Below are 18136 nucleotides of genomic sequence, written 5' to 3' on the forward strand. Positions count from 1 at the left end.
TTTTAGAGCTGAATCAAAAATAACACCGAGATTTCTGGCATGGGAATGAAGATAAGGGGCCAGGGGCCCTAAGAGATTAGCTATACCCCCACTGGAGTCAGAGGGACCAAATAAAACCACTTCAGTCTTACTGGCATTTAACTGAAGATAGTTTTGTGCCATCCAATTTTGTATATCCAGGACACAGTCAAGAAGGGACCTAACTGTGTTATCATTGTCATCACCAGGTTCTAATGGGAGGTATAACTGTGTATCATCTGTGTAGCAGTGATAGGAGATATTATGCTTATTGAAGATGGAGCCCAGAGGGAGCATGTATAAGGTGAATAAGACGGGCCCTCAAATGGAGCCTTGAGGGACTCCGCAGGTGATGACGAGCAGACGAGGAGGAGAGGTTTCCAATTTTGACAGAGAATGACGTGTCTGCTGGGCAAACCACTGGAGGGCGCTGCCATGGATACCAACCTGATGCTCAAGTTGTCTGTTCTGCTGTTTGAATGACTGTACTGTAAATTCTCTCTCTCTCTCTCTCTCTCTCTCTCTCTCTCTCTCTCTCTCTCTCTATATATATATATATATATATATGTATATATATGTGTGTGTGTGTGTGTGTTTACATACAGGAACACTATTAAAACCACAACATATACATAACAAGAGAAATAAAGAGAGGAAAAAAACACTTTCTGTCTGTATTTTATCAATTTTTTTATTGTATTCATATGGTAAAATTTTATTTTATTTATTTTCCATCTTATCAATTTTATTTGTCTTCGTTTTAGTTTTTTTTATCTATCTATCTATCTATCTATCTATCTATCTATCTAACTATCTATTTATTATTATTATTATTATTATTATTATTATTATTATTATTATTATTGTTATTATTATTATTATTATTTTAAATCTAGTTTTATTTCATTCTATTTTATCTTTTTTAAAAATCTATTTTAATCTATAACATTTTCACAATGTCTTTATTATTTGTATGTCATTGTTTCTCGTGTGCATTAGTCTCAGAGTGTTTTACTGTTGACATTTGTTCTCTTATTATCAGCTCATCAATCATCTGTGAAGCAGTCAAAGGTAAAGCTGCTCTACAACTAGAGTTTGATTGATTGATAAATAGATGCATTATTTTGTCATATCTATTGATTTGTTTCTTGTGTGTCCTTCCTGCAGTGAGCAGCAGGTGGCGGCAGAGTCTCTCTGACAGGCAGGAGACTCCAAACAGAAGTAAACAAGTACATCCAGCTGTGAAACAGCTGTTTGCTTTATCCTCATAAATATTTGTTCCACTACAGATGAAGACGTCTGATCACAAGCTTCACACAGAAAATCACACAAGTTTAAAATGTTGGAAAGTTAAATAAACAAACGAAAGCTGACTTTTTCTAAACAGAACAAATAAACGGGAGAGGAAGAGAAGAAGGAAGTCTGGGAGGAAAACAGGAAGTTAGTTTTAATACCTGCAGCTTTATTTCTGTTTCTGTTCATCCAGAAGTCAGAAAATGTTGGTTTATATCTGTAAATATGACAATAATAAAACTTTTACTGCCCTCCATGATTGGAGGAAGACTGACTGAATGATGTTTAAAAAATATTTTTTTAATCATAATTATAGGAAATAACAGATCAACAAAGTCAAAATTATAAAATAAGTTAAAATTGTGACATAATGTTGACTTATTAGCTCATAGTGTTGATTTTGAAGTATTATGATAATTCACTTTTTTTCTTGTTTTATCACATTTTTTTCACATTAATTTTTATTTATTGCCTCATAAAATTGTCCAACTACCTCTAATACTCTACTGAGAGAAACTTAATGTTGTTTTACTCTCATAATTTATTTTTTTTTAAAAAGTCTGCTTTTGGATAAGTCAGAACTTTGACTTATGATCTCATTTTATTTTTATTTTGTTTCTTAATAATTTTACTGAAAAAGTCAAAATTAGGACTTTAATATCTCGTCATTTTCACTTTGTATCTTAATATTTTTTCTTCATAGTTGTGCAGAAAATAATAATTTTTAATTAGAATTTCTGTCAGTTATTTAATTTTTTTTTTTTTTTAATTAATCAATTTTTTTTTAGTCTATGAAAAACCCAAAGATGTTCAGTTTATAACGTTATAAAACAGAAAACAAGAAAATCTGAGATACTGGACAAACTGGAACCAGAGAACTGATCCATTATTTACTTGATCAAATTAATCAGTTAATCAATCAACAACTAAAAGTATTACAGATACATTTTCAATTAATTGACTGATTATTCCACTGATGGATACTTTATAATCAGTGGTGGAAAGTAACTAAGTACATTTACTCGAGTACTGTATTTAAGTACAGGTTTGAGGTACTTGTACTTTACTTACATATTCAATAACTTTAAATTGTGGAAATAACCAATTTAAACTCCCTAATATATGATTATCCGTTAATTTAACCTTTCATTCATGACACATTTGATTCCTCTAGATTAAAAAAATAGCTCCTTTAAGGTAGAAATGAAGGTGTTCCTCTAATGTGATGTTTTGTAAGTTTTTTTTACACCCTTAAAAACCCTTAATATAAACCTTTTATATATTACAGTCCAGTAGTTTAGCCCACATCTAGGATAGACCTGAATACGAATATATGATTAATTATAATTAATGCAAGAGTCAAATATTTAAAATGAGTGTTTCGATTGAGGGGAAACTTAAAATCTACTTAATTTGAGAGACGTGGTGATTGACATGTAACTCCAGCCAGACTCGAGCCGGTGACGTTGCAGCACATGGAAGTGGAAGAAGAAGTACTTCAGTAAAAGTACCAGTTCAGCGATGTAAAAACCACTGGTTTCATCTTTAACAATGTGTTGTATTTTAAAAGCTTGTTATATTATCCATTGTGTCAAATCTTCATCTGAAAAGGAACTAAAGCTGTCAAATAAATGTAGTGGAGTAGAAAGTACAATATTTCCCTCTGAAATGTAGAAAGTAGCATCACATGGAAATACTCAAGTAAAGTACAAGTACTTTATAATTGTACTTAAGTACAGTACTTGAGTAAATGTACTTAGTTACTTTCTATCACTGTCCTTCACTCAGACTTTCCTGCGCGCTCTCGTGCCGTCTTCTCCCGCAGGAGCGCGCCCGGTGTCAGGCTCGTGCCCGGCAGAGTGCGGGGCAGCCAGCCGGAGCGGCGGAGACAGCGTGAGTCCGCTCACTTCCAGCGGCTCTCAGTGGGCTTAACAGCGGCTTCTGAGCGGACATTTCCCCCGCGGGACAGGAGTTTAAAAGGGACTCTCCGCTTCTCCCGGACGCCGGCTTGTTGGAAGTTTGAACCCCGGAAAGCTCACCTGGAAGAGCGGAACAATGAGGGAGAGCCAGCCGGGCTGCCGGACCGCCGCCGCCGGCTGCTGCTGCCTCAGCTAACGGCTAGCTCGGAGCAACTGGGCGGTCAAAGCGACAAAACTCTCCCGTGACGGATTAAAACACCGACTTTTAACGCGTTTCCCCCGGTCCTATAAACACTTACACTCCCGTTTATCCGCCTAACGGTCACTTCTGGAGGGATAACGTTACTTTTAAACAGAACAAGTTTTTTTCTGGTAACCGCTCGGACATGGAGACGGACTCGGTGGCCGGCGACGTGGAGTCTCTTCACGGCGGGCTGAGCCTCCTGGATCCCCTGGTGGACACCGTGTCCCAGCAGCAAGGGTGGCTCCGGGTTTACGGTAAGAAAAACACACATAAAAGGGGACAACAATGACCCCCCCACCCCACCCCACATACACACACCCGTAGCACGTTTCAGCCGGTAGTCTGGAGACCGGTTACCGGCTGGAGAGCCAGGTAACAGCCGAGGTCATGGCGGCCACCGGCCACCGGCTGGCTGGCTGAGAGGAAACCGGAGTCGCTTCTTCTTCTGCTGCCAACTTTTACTCCCTCTGCTTTCCTCCAGTTTTCCACCGTCTCTCCTCTCCGCTGAGGAGGTCAGAGGTCAGCAGGGTTTAAATTCTCCAACAGTTTTCATGACATGTGTCTCCAAAAGTAGATCCGGCTTCAGTAAAAGTAGAAAGAAGTGAAAGTTTTAAGTTGTGTGTAAAGAGTTTTGTCCCTTAATTTACTTTAAAAACACATCGGATGAATCTGAGGGGTCGCGAGATGATTAACGGGAGAGATTAATGTTATTCAACTACAACTACAAGTACCTTAAAATTATACTGAAGTGCGGTACTTGAGTAAATGTACTTAGTTACTTCCACCTCTGTATACCAGGTCTCCTCCTGTGATATGAAGGTGGTTTTTAAATGAATGAACTAACAGCTGCCAGTTTAAACAAAGGATTAATTGTATTCATTGGAGCCATAAAACATCACACACCAAGGTTAAAATATTTCACCAACAACAGACGCACCAACACTCAGCTGAAAGTTCAGGAAACTTTCTCCTTTTCTACATGACGCTGGATCCATCAAACCATCTCAGTTTTATCGCTTTTCTTCAGATTTCACGGCCTTCTGCTCATTAGATGTCGGTATCTGGTGTTCAGCAGTGTTTCTCAGTAAAGACATGAGGACTAAAGTTTGTCAGGAGGAAACTTTTTTAGCCCTGATTCTGACACAAGAAATAATAAAAGGAACAGAATGCAAATGTAAGCAAGTCAGTATTATCTCATGTTGTGCTGTATTTCTCGACATACCAGGCGATGGACCAAAGTGACTGACGGGATGAAATGACTCAGAGTTTCTGGATGAAACAGTTGCAGCTGTTGTCCAATTTTAACCTCCATTTGTTCCTTTTTATTTTATTCCTTAAAATAAAAGTTTCAGAGAGCTTTAAACCCACTTAATGTTCTTTTTTTCATACGGCAACAGGTGTGAAGCTCAACTTTCCCTCGTCAGATATCGTCCAGTCAGGAAGGACCAGTTAGACCCCTGTTTATGTAGACCGGACTTAAAGTTCACAATTTCACAAAGTGTCTTAACGAACAGTCAGGAGCCCAAATGAACATTAAAACTTGTTTTTCTTGCTGTAATCATTCCTCCTCTTCATACTGACCATTAAAATGTATTTAAAAGTTTATCTGAAGCTAATATGAAACACAAAGAGGGAATCTGATGCTATAAAGACTGTAAATGTGTCAGATATCCACTGATATGACTAACTCAGACTGCTGAAGCTGAATAGAAGCTTCACACAGACTTTTAAATACATTGAAAGCACATTTGAAGGATCTTTTAATATCCAGTATGAACTGGAGGAATGATTACAGACACCTGACTGCTGCTTTAACACACTGGGAACACTGGGAACTCATCCTTTTAATCTACAACTATTGATAATCTTGTGATCAGATCACCTGAGACGCACGTTAATATTCAGCTGTGAACAGTCTGAAGCTGTACAAACACTCTCATTTTATTATAATTTATATTATTATTGTATTGTATTGTGTTTATTTGTGGGGGTAGCTAGCTCAGGTGTGTGTGGGGTTATCTCAGGTCGTATTTGGTTCAGGAGGTTAAAAATCAAACCTGGACATATTTTCATAATAACAATCAATCATAGAAGTTAACAGTGCTTCCTAAATATATATATATATAGTCTATAAGCTGTAAACTACACACATAGTTCATGTTTTATACATAAAATGCAGTTTTCAGTGTTATAAACGAAACTTTCATGTGCAGTGAACAGTCTACAGTCTCTATAGTCTCATGTTGCTGACTGGAAATGGGTAAACTGGTTGATTGATCTGCTGCTGGAGGCTCGACGTTACTACTGAAGATCAGATTCAGTTCCTGTAGGTTTCATGAATGTGCGTCATTCTGTCGTCGTTTCTCTATCAGACCTGCTGAACGTCCAGCGTGACACAAACGACACAAACACACCATGAACAGAAAGAAAACGTCACTTAAAGTGAAGAACATCAGTGTTCATGATGGAAGTAAAGACTTAAAACTGGTCAAAAACAACGAAAACTTGAATAAAACATGTTTTAGGTTCTTTCAGATGTTCTCAGGAGTCACTCCTTCGTCTTCTCTAAAAGACAGATTTTCCGAGCGTCTGAGTCTTGGGATGCTTTTGGGAAAACGAGACCCTGGAGCTTCTCCGCTGCGTTCACTGCTCGTGGGAAACTCGGGAGAATCCAGCTTCTGATTAGGAAAAATACCGCTGATGTCATCTCTCAGACTGACTTCCTCTGATGTCACCAGCAGTCCTGAAACGATTCATTCAATATTTAATGGAGAGAAAAATAAAGAGAACTATAACTGTGATAAACTGCTGTTAAAGTAATTGATTAGAGCTGCAACGATTACGATGATTGACGTAATCGCCAGTCTGAAACCAAAACATATTCAGATTATAATGACAGAAACTGACAGCAGTGAATAGTGACGTAAACCTTTAGTCAAAACTGGTGTAAATTAATGTTCTGTTGATGCATGTTATCGATTTAAAACCTTTAAAATGTAGAATTTGCTTCCAGTTTCACAGGAGTGTGACTCAGACTCAGTAACCTGCAGGATTTAGTCGTTTTTGCTGTAAAACTTTGAGCTTTTACAAACAGAAACATGTGAGTGGTTGTTTGCAAATAGCTGGTTGTTCCCATGTTCCTTGAATGCAGCGCCGGTATCTGTGGGAGCAGGACTGTGTCAGGATGTTTGCCCCCCCCCCCCCTACCACCCCACCCCCCCGGTGTTGGCAGAGTGTGATGTCAGCAGCCGGTTTGTGCCGGTGATCTCACCCGGCAGGACTCCGGCTCCTCGCTGCCATCCACAACTCACACATACCTCAAATAGATCCAACAATGGCTGCCGCGCCGCCTTCACTGCCACCTCACTGCGTAAACATGTGTTTTCATCACGTGTTAACTGATTCACACCCAGAAATACACTCACGGATCCTTTATAAATCCATCCCGGACGCTGGATTATTATCGATCAGATGATTCACAGAAAAATTAAAGGACGAGTTCACAGTTTTTCAAGTGTTTCTTAAAACAAAACACAAAGAGGGAATTTGATGCTAAAAAGACTGTAAATGTGTCAGATATCCACTTGATATGACTAACTCAGACTGCTGAAGCTGAATAGAAGCTTCACACAGACTTTTAAATGCATTGAAAGCACATTTCAAATGTCTTTTAATATCCAGTATGAACAGGAGGAATGATTACAGACACCTGACTGCTGGTTTAACACACTGGGAACACTGGGAACCTGTACTTTAACCTGCAACTATTGATAACTTTTAAGTTGTTCCCTTGTTTTAGCTTCTCAAATATGATTTTTTTTATCATATGTGATGGTAAATCTGAATATTTTGGGGTTTTACTACGACCAATGATGTCTTCAAATGTGTAAAACCCAAAGATTTTTTGGGTTTTTTCTCAGTTAATCGATTCGTTGTTTTTCTAGAAAATGTTAAAAAACGGCCGTTTTAACTTCCCACAGTCCAAGATGACGTCTTCAAATAAATATTTTTTGTCCGACCAACAGTCCACAACCCAAAAATATTCAGTTTACTGTCATTTATGACAAAAAAGCATCAAATTTTTGACATTTGAGAAGCTGCAACCAGCAGATATTTGGTATTTTTGTTTACTAGATTGTCAAGAAATACATTTTTTTGTCAATGGACTAATTGTTGCAGCTCTATGAAGGTGTATTAACAGAAGAGGCATCAGTTCTAGTGTTGAGTCATGTCCATAGATCAGTTATGGTGAAGTGAACGTGAATATTCTGCTGAAACTGAGAGATTCATATCAGCCCCTGATGATAAAGTCTCTTCCTGCTTCACCTCCAGGACGTGGTTAGCTTAGCTTAGCTTAGCTTAGCACAAAGACTGGCAGCAGGGGGGAAACCGCTAGCGTCGCTCTAACTAACTCGTCAGACTTTGGTGAAAGTTTTGGTGAAGATGATGATGAGTCTCTGTGCGCAGCGAGGATGTAGATCTAATCCGTCTGTGTGTGTCTGCTCATTGAAAGCATCCACAAAGTGCATTATCCAGAGAAAGGCTGCGATATATAAGCCTATTAAAGCTGACTGCAGACTGACGCCCAAACACAGGATTGATCTATTTCCTCCTCCCTCCTCCTCCTCCTCCTCTTCCTCCCGCTGAGCTAGAGATCATCATACAGCAGTGAAGTCGGATCAGAGGCTCAGGAACATATGTCGCATTATTTCATCCTCTGACTGGTTTAATGCTTCACTGACAGTAATTAACTCTCAACTGTTCTCACACATTGTGGCCACAAACCTGCACTAACGAGTTTGTGGATTAAAATAGAGATGAAACAATTAACCAATTAGCAGAAAATTAATCTGCAACTATTCTGATCATTTTCTTTGTAGTAAAAATAACAAACATTTCCCAGTTCCAGCTGCTCAAATCTCAGATTTATTTAGTTTTTCTGTCTTATTTGATGGTAAACTGATATATTTTTGTTTTTGACTGTTTTTTTTGACGGCTTTAACAGATTGTAACTTAATGAATAATAGAAATAATTGTTAGCTATAGAGTAAAATTATTCTTCACAGCAGGTTTTCAGAAGGACTTAAAGCAAAAGAAAAGCTTTAAACGTCACTAAAATATCCAGATGTTAATGGTTAAAGAAGACTTCAACTGTGTGTTAAAGATCTTAACATGTGAGTTTCAAACTTTAAGGTCATAAAAGGTCGTTTATAAAGTGCAGCGACGTGACTCACTGCTGAGATTTGAACAGTTTTAACAGAAGAAGAAGAAGAAGATATATCAGGCTTCAGATGTTAGTAGATCAGTTCATTTAACAATGTGTTGTATTTTAAAAGCTTGTTATATTATCCATTGTGTCAAATCTTCATCTGAAAAGTAACTAAAGCTGTCAAATAAATGTAGTGGAGTAGAAAGTAGAAAGTAGCATCACGTGGAAATACTCAAGTAAAGTACAAGTACCTCAAACTGTACTTGAGTGAATATATTTAGTTACTTTCCTCCGCTGCTGAGTTCTTGCGTCTCTGGAAGCCGACTGATTCCCTCCGGAGGGGTCAAAGGTCAGAGTAGGACGGCTTTCCTCCATCTGTCGGTGATGTTTGAGCTGACGGAGGCGTCGCCGCCCGCTGAGAGTTTCCGCCTCCACGTTGGACGGTTGGACGAGGATTGTGGGAGTTTGTTTCACACCTGAGACTCGGGCAGCGGCGGCGGCGGCGGCGGCTCGGCTTCACGTTTCCTGTGTGAAACTAACAGACAGACACTCGTTTGTCTTCTTCTTCTAATTGTATTTATCATTTTAAAGCCGTTTAAATCGTCTACATCCTCGTCAGTCCGTCCAGACTAAAAGATAAAACATCCAGGAAGCTGCTGACCTGCAGGATTCAACCTTTAATCAGAGCCGCGACTATCAGTCAGTTAATCAACAAAATATTAATAACTGAATAATCGTTTGAGTCACTTTTTAAGCAAAAAAGCCAAAAGTTCTCTGGTTTCAGCTTCTTGTGTGAATACTGTTAATCAGACAAAACAAGACGACGATTAGTCGATGACTCGATTAGTCGCCAACTATTTTGATAATTGATTAATTGTTTTGAGTCATTTTTTAAGGAAAAAAAAGTCAGAAATTCTCTGATTTCGGCCTCTTGAATGTGAATATTTTCTGGTTTCTTTAGTCTTCTGTGACAGTAAACTGAAGATCTGAACAAAACAAATCATTGATGAGGAATCTTTGGGAAACAGTGATCGATGTCTTTCAGCATTGATTAATCACAAAATTAACCGATGGATTAATCAATGATGATATAAATGTTAGTTGCAACCTTAGAATTCCTTCATTTGAGAACCTTCAAATATTGTTTTTGTTTGAAAAAATGACTTAAACGATCAGTCGACTGATTGATTGATTGACTGATATTAGTTTCTCTGTGACAGATTTTAACCTTGAAACATGAACATGAGAACAACAAAGAGGTTGTTCAGGTGTAAATATCTGGATCATCACGAGAGGCCGACGATCATCGATCATTGATTATCGATCTCCAGCCGGTCGTCCTCTGACACGCGGCGGTCTCGTGTAAAGTTCGCACAGTTTATAGGAACAGGTTGAAAACGGTTTCGGAGGTCTTCAGGACAATGGAGCAGAGAGGGAATCAGAGGAGGAAATGGAAAGTTCCTTGCGGGCCGGCTGTTATCAGGATGAGGCAGAGGAGGAGGAGGGGGGGGGGTGAGGGGAGGGAGGGGGGGGGACGACAGGATATCCCCTCTGAAACAAAACAAGAGTCCAGCTTCTGTGGTCAGAAATACGCTGATGTCTATTTCAGGACACAGAGGAGGATCCACTGGGACCACTGGGACCAGAATCACAGCTGCACTGATTGATGAACTGAATATCTTTTATATCAGATATAAAAGACGTCATGAATCTATTAATCTGAGAACTGATCAGCAGAACGATCGCTAGTGAAAATAATCTCAGTGTTTAAGACAACATGCACAAGAAAAGACCTTAAAGAGCTCAGAAACGCGTGATTTTCAACATCTGCATTTCAATCTTCTGATAAAGATTGTGCAATTTGATAGAAAGCTCCAGCAACTAAATGGACCTTGACCGTGAGAGATTTTTAACGAGTGAATGAACTTTTAACCTCGACTTTATTATAGCGATCAGTTTCCATTCGACCCTCGTCTGAAGGATTCAGCCGCGCCGCTTCAAAGAAAAAGTTCCAGTTGTTTAAACATTTTTGGACCTCTGGAGTCTGACGTCAGAGGCCGCCGCTGTGGCCCAACTTCCTGTTTCTCCTCTGGACGCGTCGTCTGTCCTCAGATCAGTGACAGCAGCGGGGGTTTTACCCAGGATTCCTCAGGGCCGCGTCCCTCCCTCTGCTGGTATCCAGCGGCTGATTTATCGGTCTCTTTATGGCTGGAGGTTATTTTTAGCCCGAGGCTGCTGCTGCTGCTGCTGCCGGGTCTTGCCCCTGGTTTCCGGCAGGATGAGGACAAGAAGTCGACAAAGTGGCGTCTAATGAAGCAGCGGGAGGCCGTGACTTTTCATTTTTGAACCCCCCTGAGCTCTGAGGCTGTGTTCTCATACATCACGGAGGCCCTAAACTCGTCCTCTGGGTTTCCACCTGATTAACTTCCTTCCACAACTCTGTGTTTGTCTTCCCTCACCGCGTGTTGTTTCCTCTCGATGCTCTCGGTGATTTTTAGGAGCAGGAATGTTTCGTTACGTCTCCCCGTCTGGGCCCGAAGCCAGAAACATAAATGAGATTCCAGCAGCCAGATGTATAAAACTCTGTGTGGGGTTTCGTCAGATTGATAAAGATGTTTCTGTTGTATCCATCTGAAACATGCCGACAGTGTCAATACCACCAACCATCTCCAGGATAACTGCTATTATGTTCTTTATTAACTGTAGATTAACATTAACTACACAGTTCTTGCAATCTAACGATGAATAATATGAATCTATGAGACACTGAGCTGCATTTCAAGTGATTTCCAGTCAACTGTTTTTAACTCTAAACAGTATTTAACTGTTTTTGATCTTATTTATTAATGCTGAGTCTAACAAAACTGCAATATACTGTACAGACTGCTGCCCAGTGGATAAAATCCAAGGTGATCATGAAGTTATTTAACCATTTTTAACACTCAGAGTAGGAACTAAACTAAACTAGTTAAACTTAATCCTGTTCTGCTTTATAAATCTCAGACGTTGTGTTATTGGAGACATGTGCACAAGCTCATTTTCACTCCCACAATCAGCCATAAATGGACAAAGACGCCTTTTACCAGATGTTTTCATATCAGTTCATATCATTAATTCATCACATGGACCGTAAACCGCCGTCGCCTCAGAGATATAATCAATGATTAGTTTACAGCTTGTATCTAAACCGACTTTACAAAGTGTCACAACTAAGGATAAAATAAAAAAGAATATTAAACAAAATAAAATGTTGACTCCTGTGTAAATTAATTAATCATGTAAAAGTAATTGATCTATAATACGTCTATAAATACAGCTTTGATTGGTGTGTTACAGATCGCTGTGTAGATCATATCAAACTAAACAATGTTTCACAGCTTATATTTTATCTCCACATCATCACCCTCAGATCACTTTACAGAAACACATGTTTATATATTATATATATAGATAGTAGGGGTGTGTCTGAATACAAATACATTATTCGGTAAAGCACAAATAGTGGGGTTTTTTACGAATATTTGTTTCATACAAATATTTTAAAAATTATTTGTTTTCAGGAAGAAAAAACAAAACGTTAAATACCAGCGTGCAGGTCGGTTACATCACTATCTCAGTGTGTCTCCTCTGCTCCGCTGTGACGTCTATCAGCAGGTCTCAGTGAGGGGAGTCACATCCACCTGCTACATGACGCACATCTCCTAGTTTGGACATCAGTCCCGGAGTTGGGGGAGTTCCCCAGAGATAAAGCTGAGCTACTGACTGACACATTTCATGACCACTTATTGTAACACTTTAATTTTCTAGAATTAAAAGCGTAATAAAAACAAAACCAGAATTTTTAAACCTCTTACCATTTTTATTCAAATACAAATAATTTTGCTGCCTCAACAAATACAGATACAAACACTGAGCCCTCTGCACATCCCTAATGGATAGATAGATATAGTTGGATAGAGAGAGATACCAGCTTATGTTTGGGAAATGGCGTATTCATGGTTTTTGTGTGTTTTCATCCTTTATGCGTCTGGATCTTGTACCTGAGCTCCACCTGCTGAACCCTCCTGGATTAAACCAGCTCAGTGAGGGAACTCGCTCCCCTCCATGTTTCTCCTGCTCAGACCAGCCGGTTGGCAGATGATCACAGTCCGACTCGCGTCCTTCGTTTACTGACCCGTGCCTCTCCACACACCGGTGAGCTGTTGGTACACCTGTGAGGCTCCCGGTTGAAGCTGCAGGTGTGAAGAGGCTGAAAACAGTCTGACTGTCGGCGGATCCGAGAGGTGCGAATGATTTCTGTCTCCTTTGTGTTCTCGGAGGAGTCGATGCTTCCTGCTGACTTCACAGCCTGCGATGGAGGTCAACACGGGTCCGCCCGGTTCCTCCCGACTGAGACTGCGTCTACGTTTAGTCGGTTTCATGTGGAAACACATCGTCTCCCATCCGTTTTCTCCAGAGTGTAAATCTTATAACGCCAGCTGTGTTTCAGTGTGTTCGGGGGAAACGTCGAACACACAGTGCAACTGTTGTCATTAACCTGTTTGATTCTGTCAGATGACATCACAGTTATAAAATAATGACTTTAATACTGTAACGCAGCAGGTTGAAAATGACTGCTGGGTATCTGGTAGAGTTTATGGGACATGATTAATTACTGTTTCATTCTTGTTCTGTTGTCTGACAACAGAACCACAAAAACATGAATGTATGTAAATGAGAACAACTATATTTTGAATTCAGCTACAGTGAGACTACAGTCATAATAATAATAATAATAATAATAATAATAATAATAATAATAAGTTTATTACGTATAGCACCTTTCACAGAAATGAAATTCACAAAGTGCTTCACAGGAATAAGAGTTGAAAATAAGACCATAAAAACATACATAGAGTAAAAACATGTGCCACAAGTTAAAAACAGTAGAAACACATGAACAAATGATCATTACACATCACACACACCAATCACACAACTCAAGAAGACACAAAAGCCAATTTAAAACGATGGGTCCTCAATAGTTCTTTAAAAACTTCTATAGAGACTGCTGACCGTACAGTACAGCTACACTACACTGTCTAACCACTAAAACAGCATAAAAACAACGTGCGTCCACATTAACAGTGTTTAAAAGTGAGCCGTGTTCACAGAGAAACACCTGAACCACATTAAAACGGCTAAATGTCGTCTTTGTCCTCTTTTCAGTTCAACAAATCTGCATCACAGCTGCATCTGCTTAAGACGAGGAACAGATTAAATTATTATTTTATGACCACAGACTGGTCCGATCGATCCCTGCAGACAGTCTGTGACTCTGCTCTGAGGCTGCAACCGACAATTATTTCATTATTGATTAAAGCTGCTGTTGTTTGATCTATGAAATGTCAGAAAATGGTCAGAAGTGTCGATCACTGTTTCCCAAAACTGCAACCTCACATGTCTTGTTTTGTTCCAACCAACAGCCAAAGATATTCAGTTTACTGTTAAAGAAACCAGAAAATATTCACATTTCAGAAGCTGGAACCAGAGAATTTTAGCATTTATTACTCACTTTATTTACAACAGTTTGGTCCTCAGACCTTCATCACTTCATTGAATATTTCTGGATGAAGGTCTGTCCTTTAGATCCGACGCTCCTGCCCACAAGATCCTCTGGAGTGCAAGAACTTATAGAAATAGTTGGTGATGGATTTATGATTAGAGCTGCAACGATAAGTCGATAAATCTAAAAGCCCAAAGTGATGTCATCAAATGTCTTGTTCTGTCTGACCGACGACACAAATATATTCAGTTTACTGTCATCAAAGATGTTAAAAAGCAGCAAATCCTCCCATTTGAGAATCTGCAACCATTAAAAGTTTGGCATTTTTACTTGACAAATGACTTAAAAGATGAATGTTGATTATGTGTCTTATTAAATGCCTCGGCTGAGTGTCTCACTGTTTTAACGCAGCTGGATTCATGATGTAATCGTTCCTCATTTACATATTTTTTCTGTTTCTGTTGTCAGACAACAGAACGAGGATTTAATTGCGTCTCATAAACTCTACCTGTTAACCAGCAGTCATCACCAAGCATTCATTCAGGTACTGATGTTTAAAATGATCGCTCAGGAAAAAGTTTGAGATGACACAAAGTTCTTCTTTACGACTTTCACGACCACAAAGCTCAGTTTCCACCTGGAACAGAGCCGACGTTTTAAGATTTAAGACCCCTCTGGAAAAGTTTTGGAAGGTCGCTGTTGTTGTGTAGACGCAGGGCTGAAACAGAGACAAAAGGAACGTTTATTTAACTAGTTAATGTATTTAGATTTTAAATAGTTTTTATATTTAAGTGGCTTGATGTTGATGTGCTGAGGTCAGTCTGCTCAGGTCCGGTGTTTTGTTTCACGGCGATCAGGGAGGCGACTGGTTAGACTAGACGACCAGTGAGGGCAGATTATTTGGTCTTTGATCACATATTTTCTGACTTAAATCATATATCTATATAGTATTTATTTTATACAGTGTTTTATTCAGATTGAGTGTTGCTGGATGTTATCAGCACAGTGAGGTGTAGAATAAAGAAAGCTTTGGTGTTTGTACTGAAACTCTCACACGCTCTCTCTCTCCCCCCCCTCAGTCTTTTGATGTCAGCCTCATGTCAACAGGAAGTCTGGCAGGAATCGGACTCTCTCGGTCCCTGTTGTCTGTGGGCTGGTGGAGGGTAGAGTGAGAGTAGAAGGAGGGTAGAGGGAGGGTGGGTGGAGGGTGGAAGACTTGGCACCGTTCAGGACTCCTCGGCTTAGCCTTCTTGGGTCTTAGCTCTGACCTACATGCGGTGTCGTCCCGGACACCAGCCGCTTCATTATCCAATAAATGCTGATATGTGGGTCACTCAGGGCGCTGTGTCTTTTAAAGCCTCCTCTGCTCATTACAGCCCAGCAGGATGAAGATGAGATTTATCCTGGAAGACAAACTGAGGAAGAGTCTCTGCTGCTCTCTCTAGTTATTTTGATTCAAATTAGAGACATGTTAACCTGGTTAGATATAAATCCCTCTGCCTGGTTTAAAGATGTGAGTTAACTGTCGTCTCAAGAGTCAAACAAACTCATCTAGAGATAAATATAATACACTGAAGGTTTTACTGTATCGGCCCGATTATTAGATCATATCTGGATATTATGTTTGAAAAAGTGGAGGTTGATTTATATTCGAGATAAGACGAGACAGTTACGTGTTTACAACGTCAGCAACAGTCAGGAGCTGTAATCATTCCTCCTGTTCATACTGACCAGTAGAAGATCCTTCATAATGACCTTACAATGGAAGTGATGGAGGACAAAATCCACAGTCCTCCTTCTGTACACAAATGTATTTAAAAGTTTATCTTTCACTGTTCATATGAACACCTGACTGCTGGTTTAACACACTGGAAACACTGGGAACACTGGGAACTGGTCCTTTAACCTGCAGGAGTTTCTGGAGTCTTGTGTAACATGTTTTTGTGCTGCAGAGGAGATAAAATTCATGATGAGTGAAAACGACGTTTTTACTGCAGAAACACAGCGAGGACTGAATCATCCGTCCCAACAGCCAAGAACTGAGGTCAGCAGATAAATCTGAGGGGTGGTGAGATGATTAATGGGAGAGGAAAGAAGAAAAAACAAAGTTCTGATACACAAATCTGTTTTCAGTTTTTGGACTTTTTCTCTAATCTTTGATTTATTGGTGAAATATTGGATCATTTGAACATTTATTGAAATGAAAGCATGTGAGAAGTTTAGAGGGAAAAATCACTATTTGGTGGAGCTGTTAACAACTCATAGACATGTGAAATGTGACCCCGACTACACACTGCTTTTTGTAAGACGTCAAAAGCCAAAAAGGTTGGAAACCACTGGTTTCATCTTTAACAATGTGTTGTATTTTAAAAGCTTGTTATATTATCCATTGTGTCAAATCTTCATCTGAAAAGGAACTAAAGCTGTCAAATAAATGTAGTGGAGTAGAAAGTACAATATTTCCCTCTGAAATGTAGAAAGTAGCATCACATGGAAATACTCAAGTAAAGTACAAGTACCTCAAAACTGTACTTGAGTAAATCTACTGGTCTGAAAATAAAACTAGACATTTGATGTTGAATTAACTTGAAATGAATAAAACTTCTGTTTAATTTAATTGAGATTCTTCTGCAGCGTCTGAGCTGATCTCTGACGTCACCGCCGTCACTTCTCTAACAAACCCGGGTGGCGTCCTCGTCACCTCCCGGTGGGACGCCGCTCCTGTTTCCTGTCTGGACACAGAAGCCCTGCAGAGCGAGAGGGAGCGGATTAATGTTAATGAATATTTATAACACCCCCCCACCCTCGGCTCGGCTGGAGGCCCGAGAGCAAGAAGACTTAATCTCTTCACCCCCGCTGATCATCCGCTGGTGGTCAGTCAGTTTAAACTCATGAGGCCTTTCCAGGAGCACGTCCACACGACGCAGGTCCACGCAAGGCTCGTCCACGCGACGCGACTCACATCCACGCGGCCCCAAGTACATTCTTAAACAGGGCTGAGGACCTTCAAACGTTTTACAATACTGTTACTGATACCTTGACTTTGATACCAGCTCCTAAACGTTACTTTTTTCAATACCTGTTTAATAAAATCCATTTTAACACAAAGATTACGTTTCACATACTGGTACATCATGTTTCAGCTCCTTTGCATTTTTTCATACTCAAAGCAGTTTTACAACTTAAAAAATAAACCGATTTAACATAATATCAATAAATAAAAATGTATAAAAGCTGGAAGGTGTAACTTAAAGAGTCCAGTTTACTCACAGTACATTATTTCTGTTTCCAGATGACTTGTGCGTTGGCTAGCGGCCGCCATATTAGCTTAGCTTCTTAGCCGTGTGTGGAAATACAGGTAGCGTTTTTGCTAATTGTCCCAGTTTATTTCACCGTTCTTTCACCGCTGCTGCTGTTAATCTGAAGGTGACGGTTTCCCTTCGTGGTCGTCTGACGCACTTTGTAATCAAGCCTCTAAAAATAAAAACACACACACACGAGCGCCGTCTCTGTGTGTAACGTAGTGTTTTTCCTGCATCCCTCTACGACGTGTAACGTTAGACAGCCAATCACCAGCATTATTAGTAGGGGTGTGCCCGAATACAAATAGGTTATTCAGCAAAGCACGAATAATAGGTTTTATACAAATATTTAAAAAATTATTTGTTTTTGGGAAGAAAGTTCCCAACAGACTCTCCATCACGTGTTTCCTCTTCTCCTTTCCACAAAGTTAGGTTGTAAAAAATAGGCAATAAATGAAAAGTGCAAAGCAAGAATCACCTTTGAAGTTCTTCTACACATTACACGCTGTGCTGTCTCTGAGTTATGGGTGTATAAATACTCAAAGGTCTGCCTGCAACGAGTCGATGAGTAAAGTCCCCACTCCAGATCGAGACCTGATGTGTTGC

The 18136-nt window shown here is 39.7% G+C and overlaps 1 protein-coding gene across 1 annotated transcript in view; it reads left to right on the forward strand.

The window, feature by feature from the left end:
• The first annotated feature begins 3151 nt into the window (after positions 1 to 3151).
• The window catches only part of rasal2 (RAS protein activator like 2), a 93162-nt gene continuing 78177 nt past the window's right edge, over positions 3152 to 18136 (forward strand). The window contains exon 1 of the mRNA XM_042427746.1: positions 3152 to 3728. Within this exon, the coding sequence (XP_042283680.1) occupies positions 3617 to 3728 (112 nt within the window). The 5' untranslated portion in view covers positions 3152 to 3616. The remainder of the gene's footprint in view (positions 3729 to 18136) is intronic.

This window comes from Thunnus maccoyii, chromosome 12 (assembly GCF_910596095.1).
Source record: "Thunnus maccoyii chromosome 12, fThuMac1.1, whole genome shotgun sequence".
Taxonomy (NCBI): domain Eukaryota; kingdom Metazoa; phylum Chordata; class Actinopteri; order Scombriformes; family Scombridae; genus Thunnus; species Thunnus maccoyii.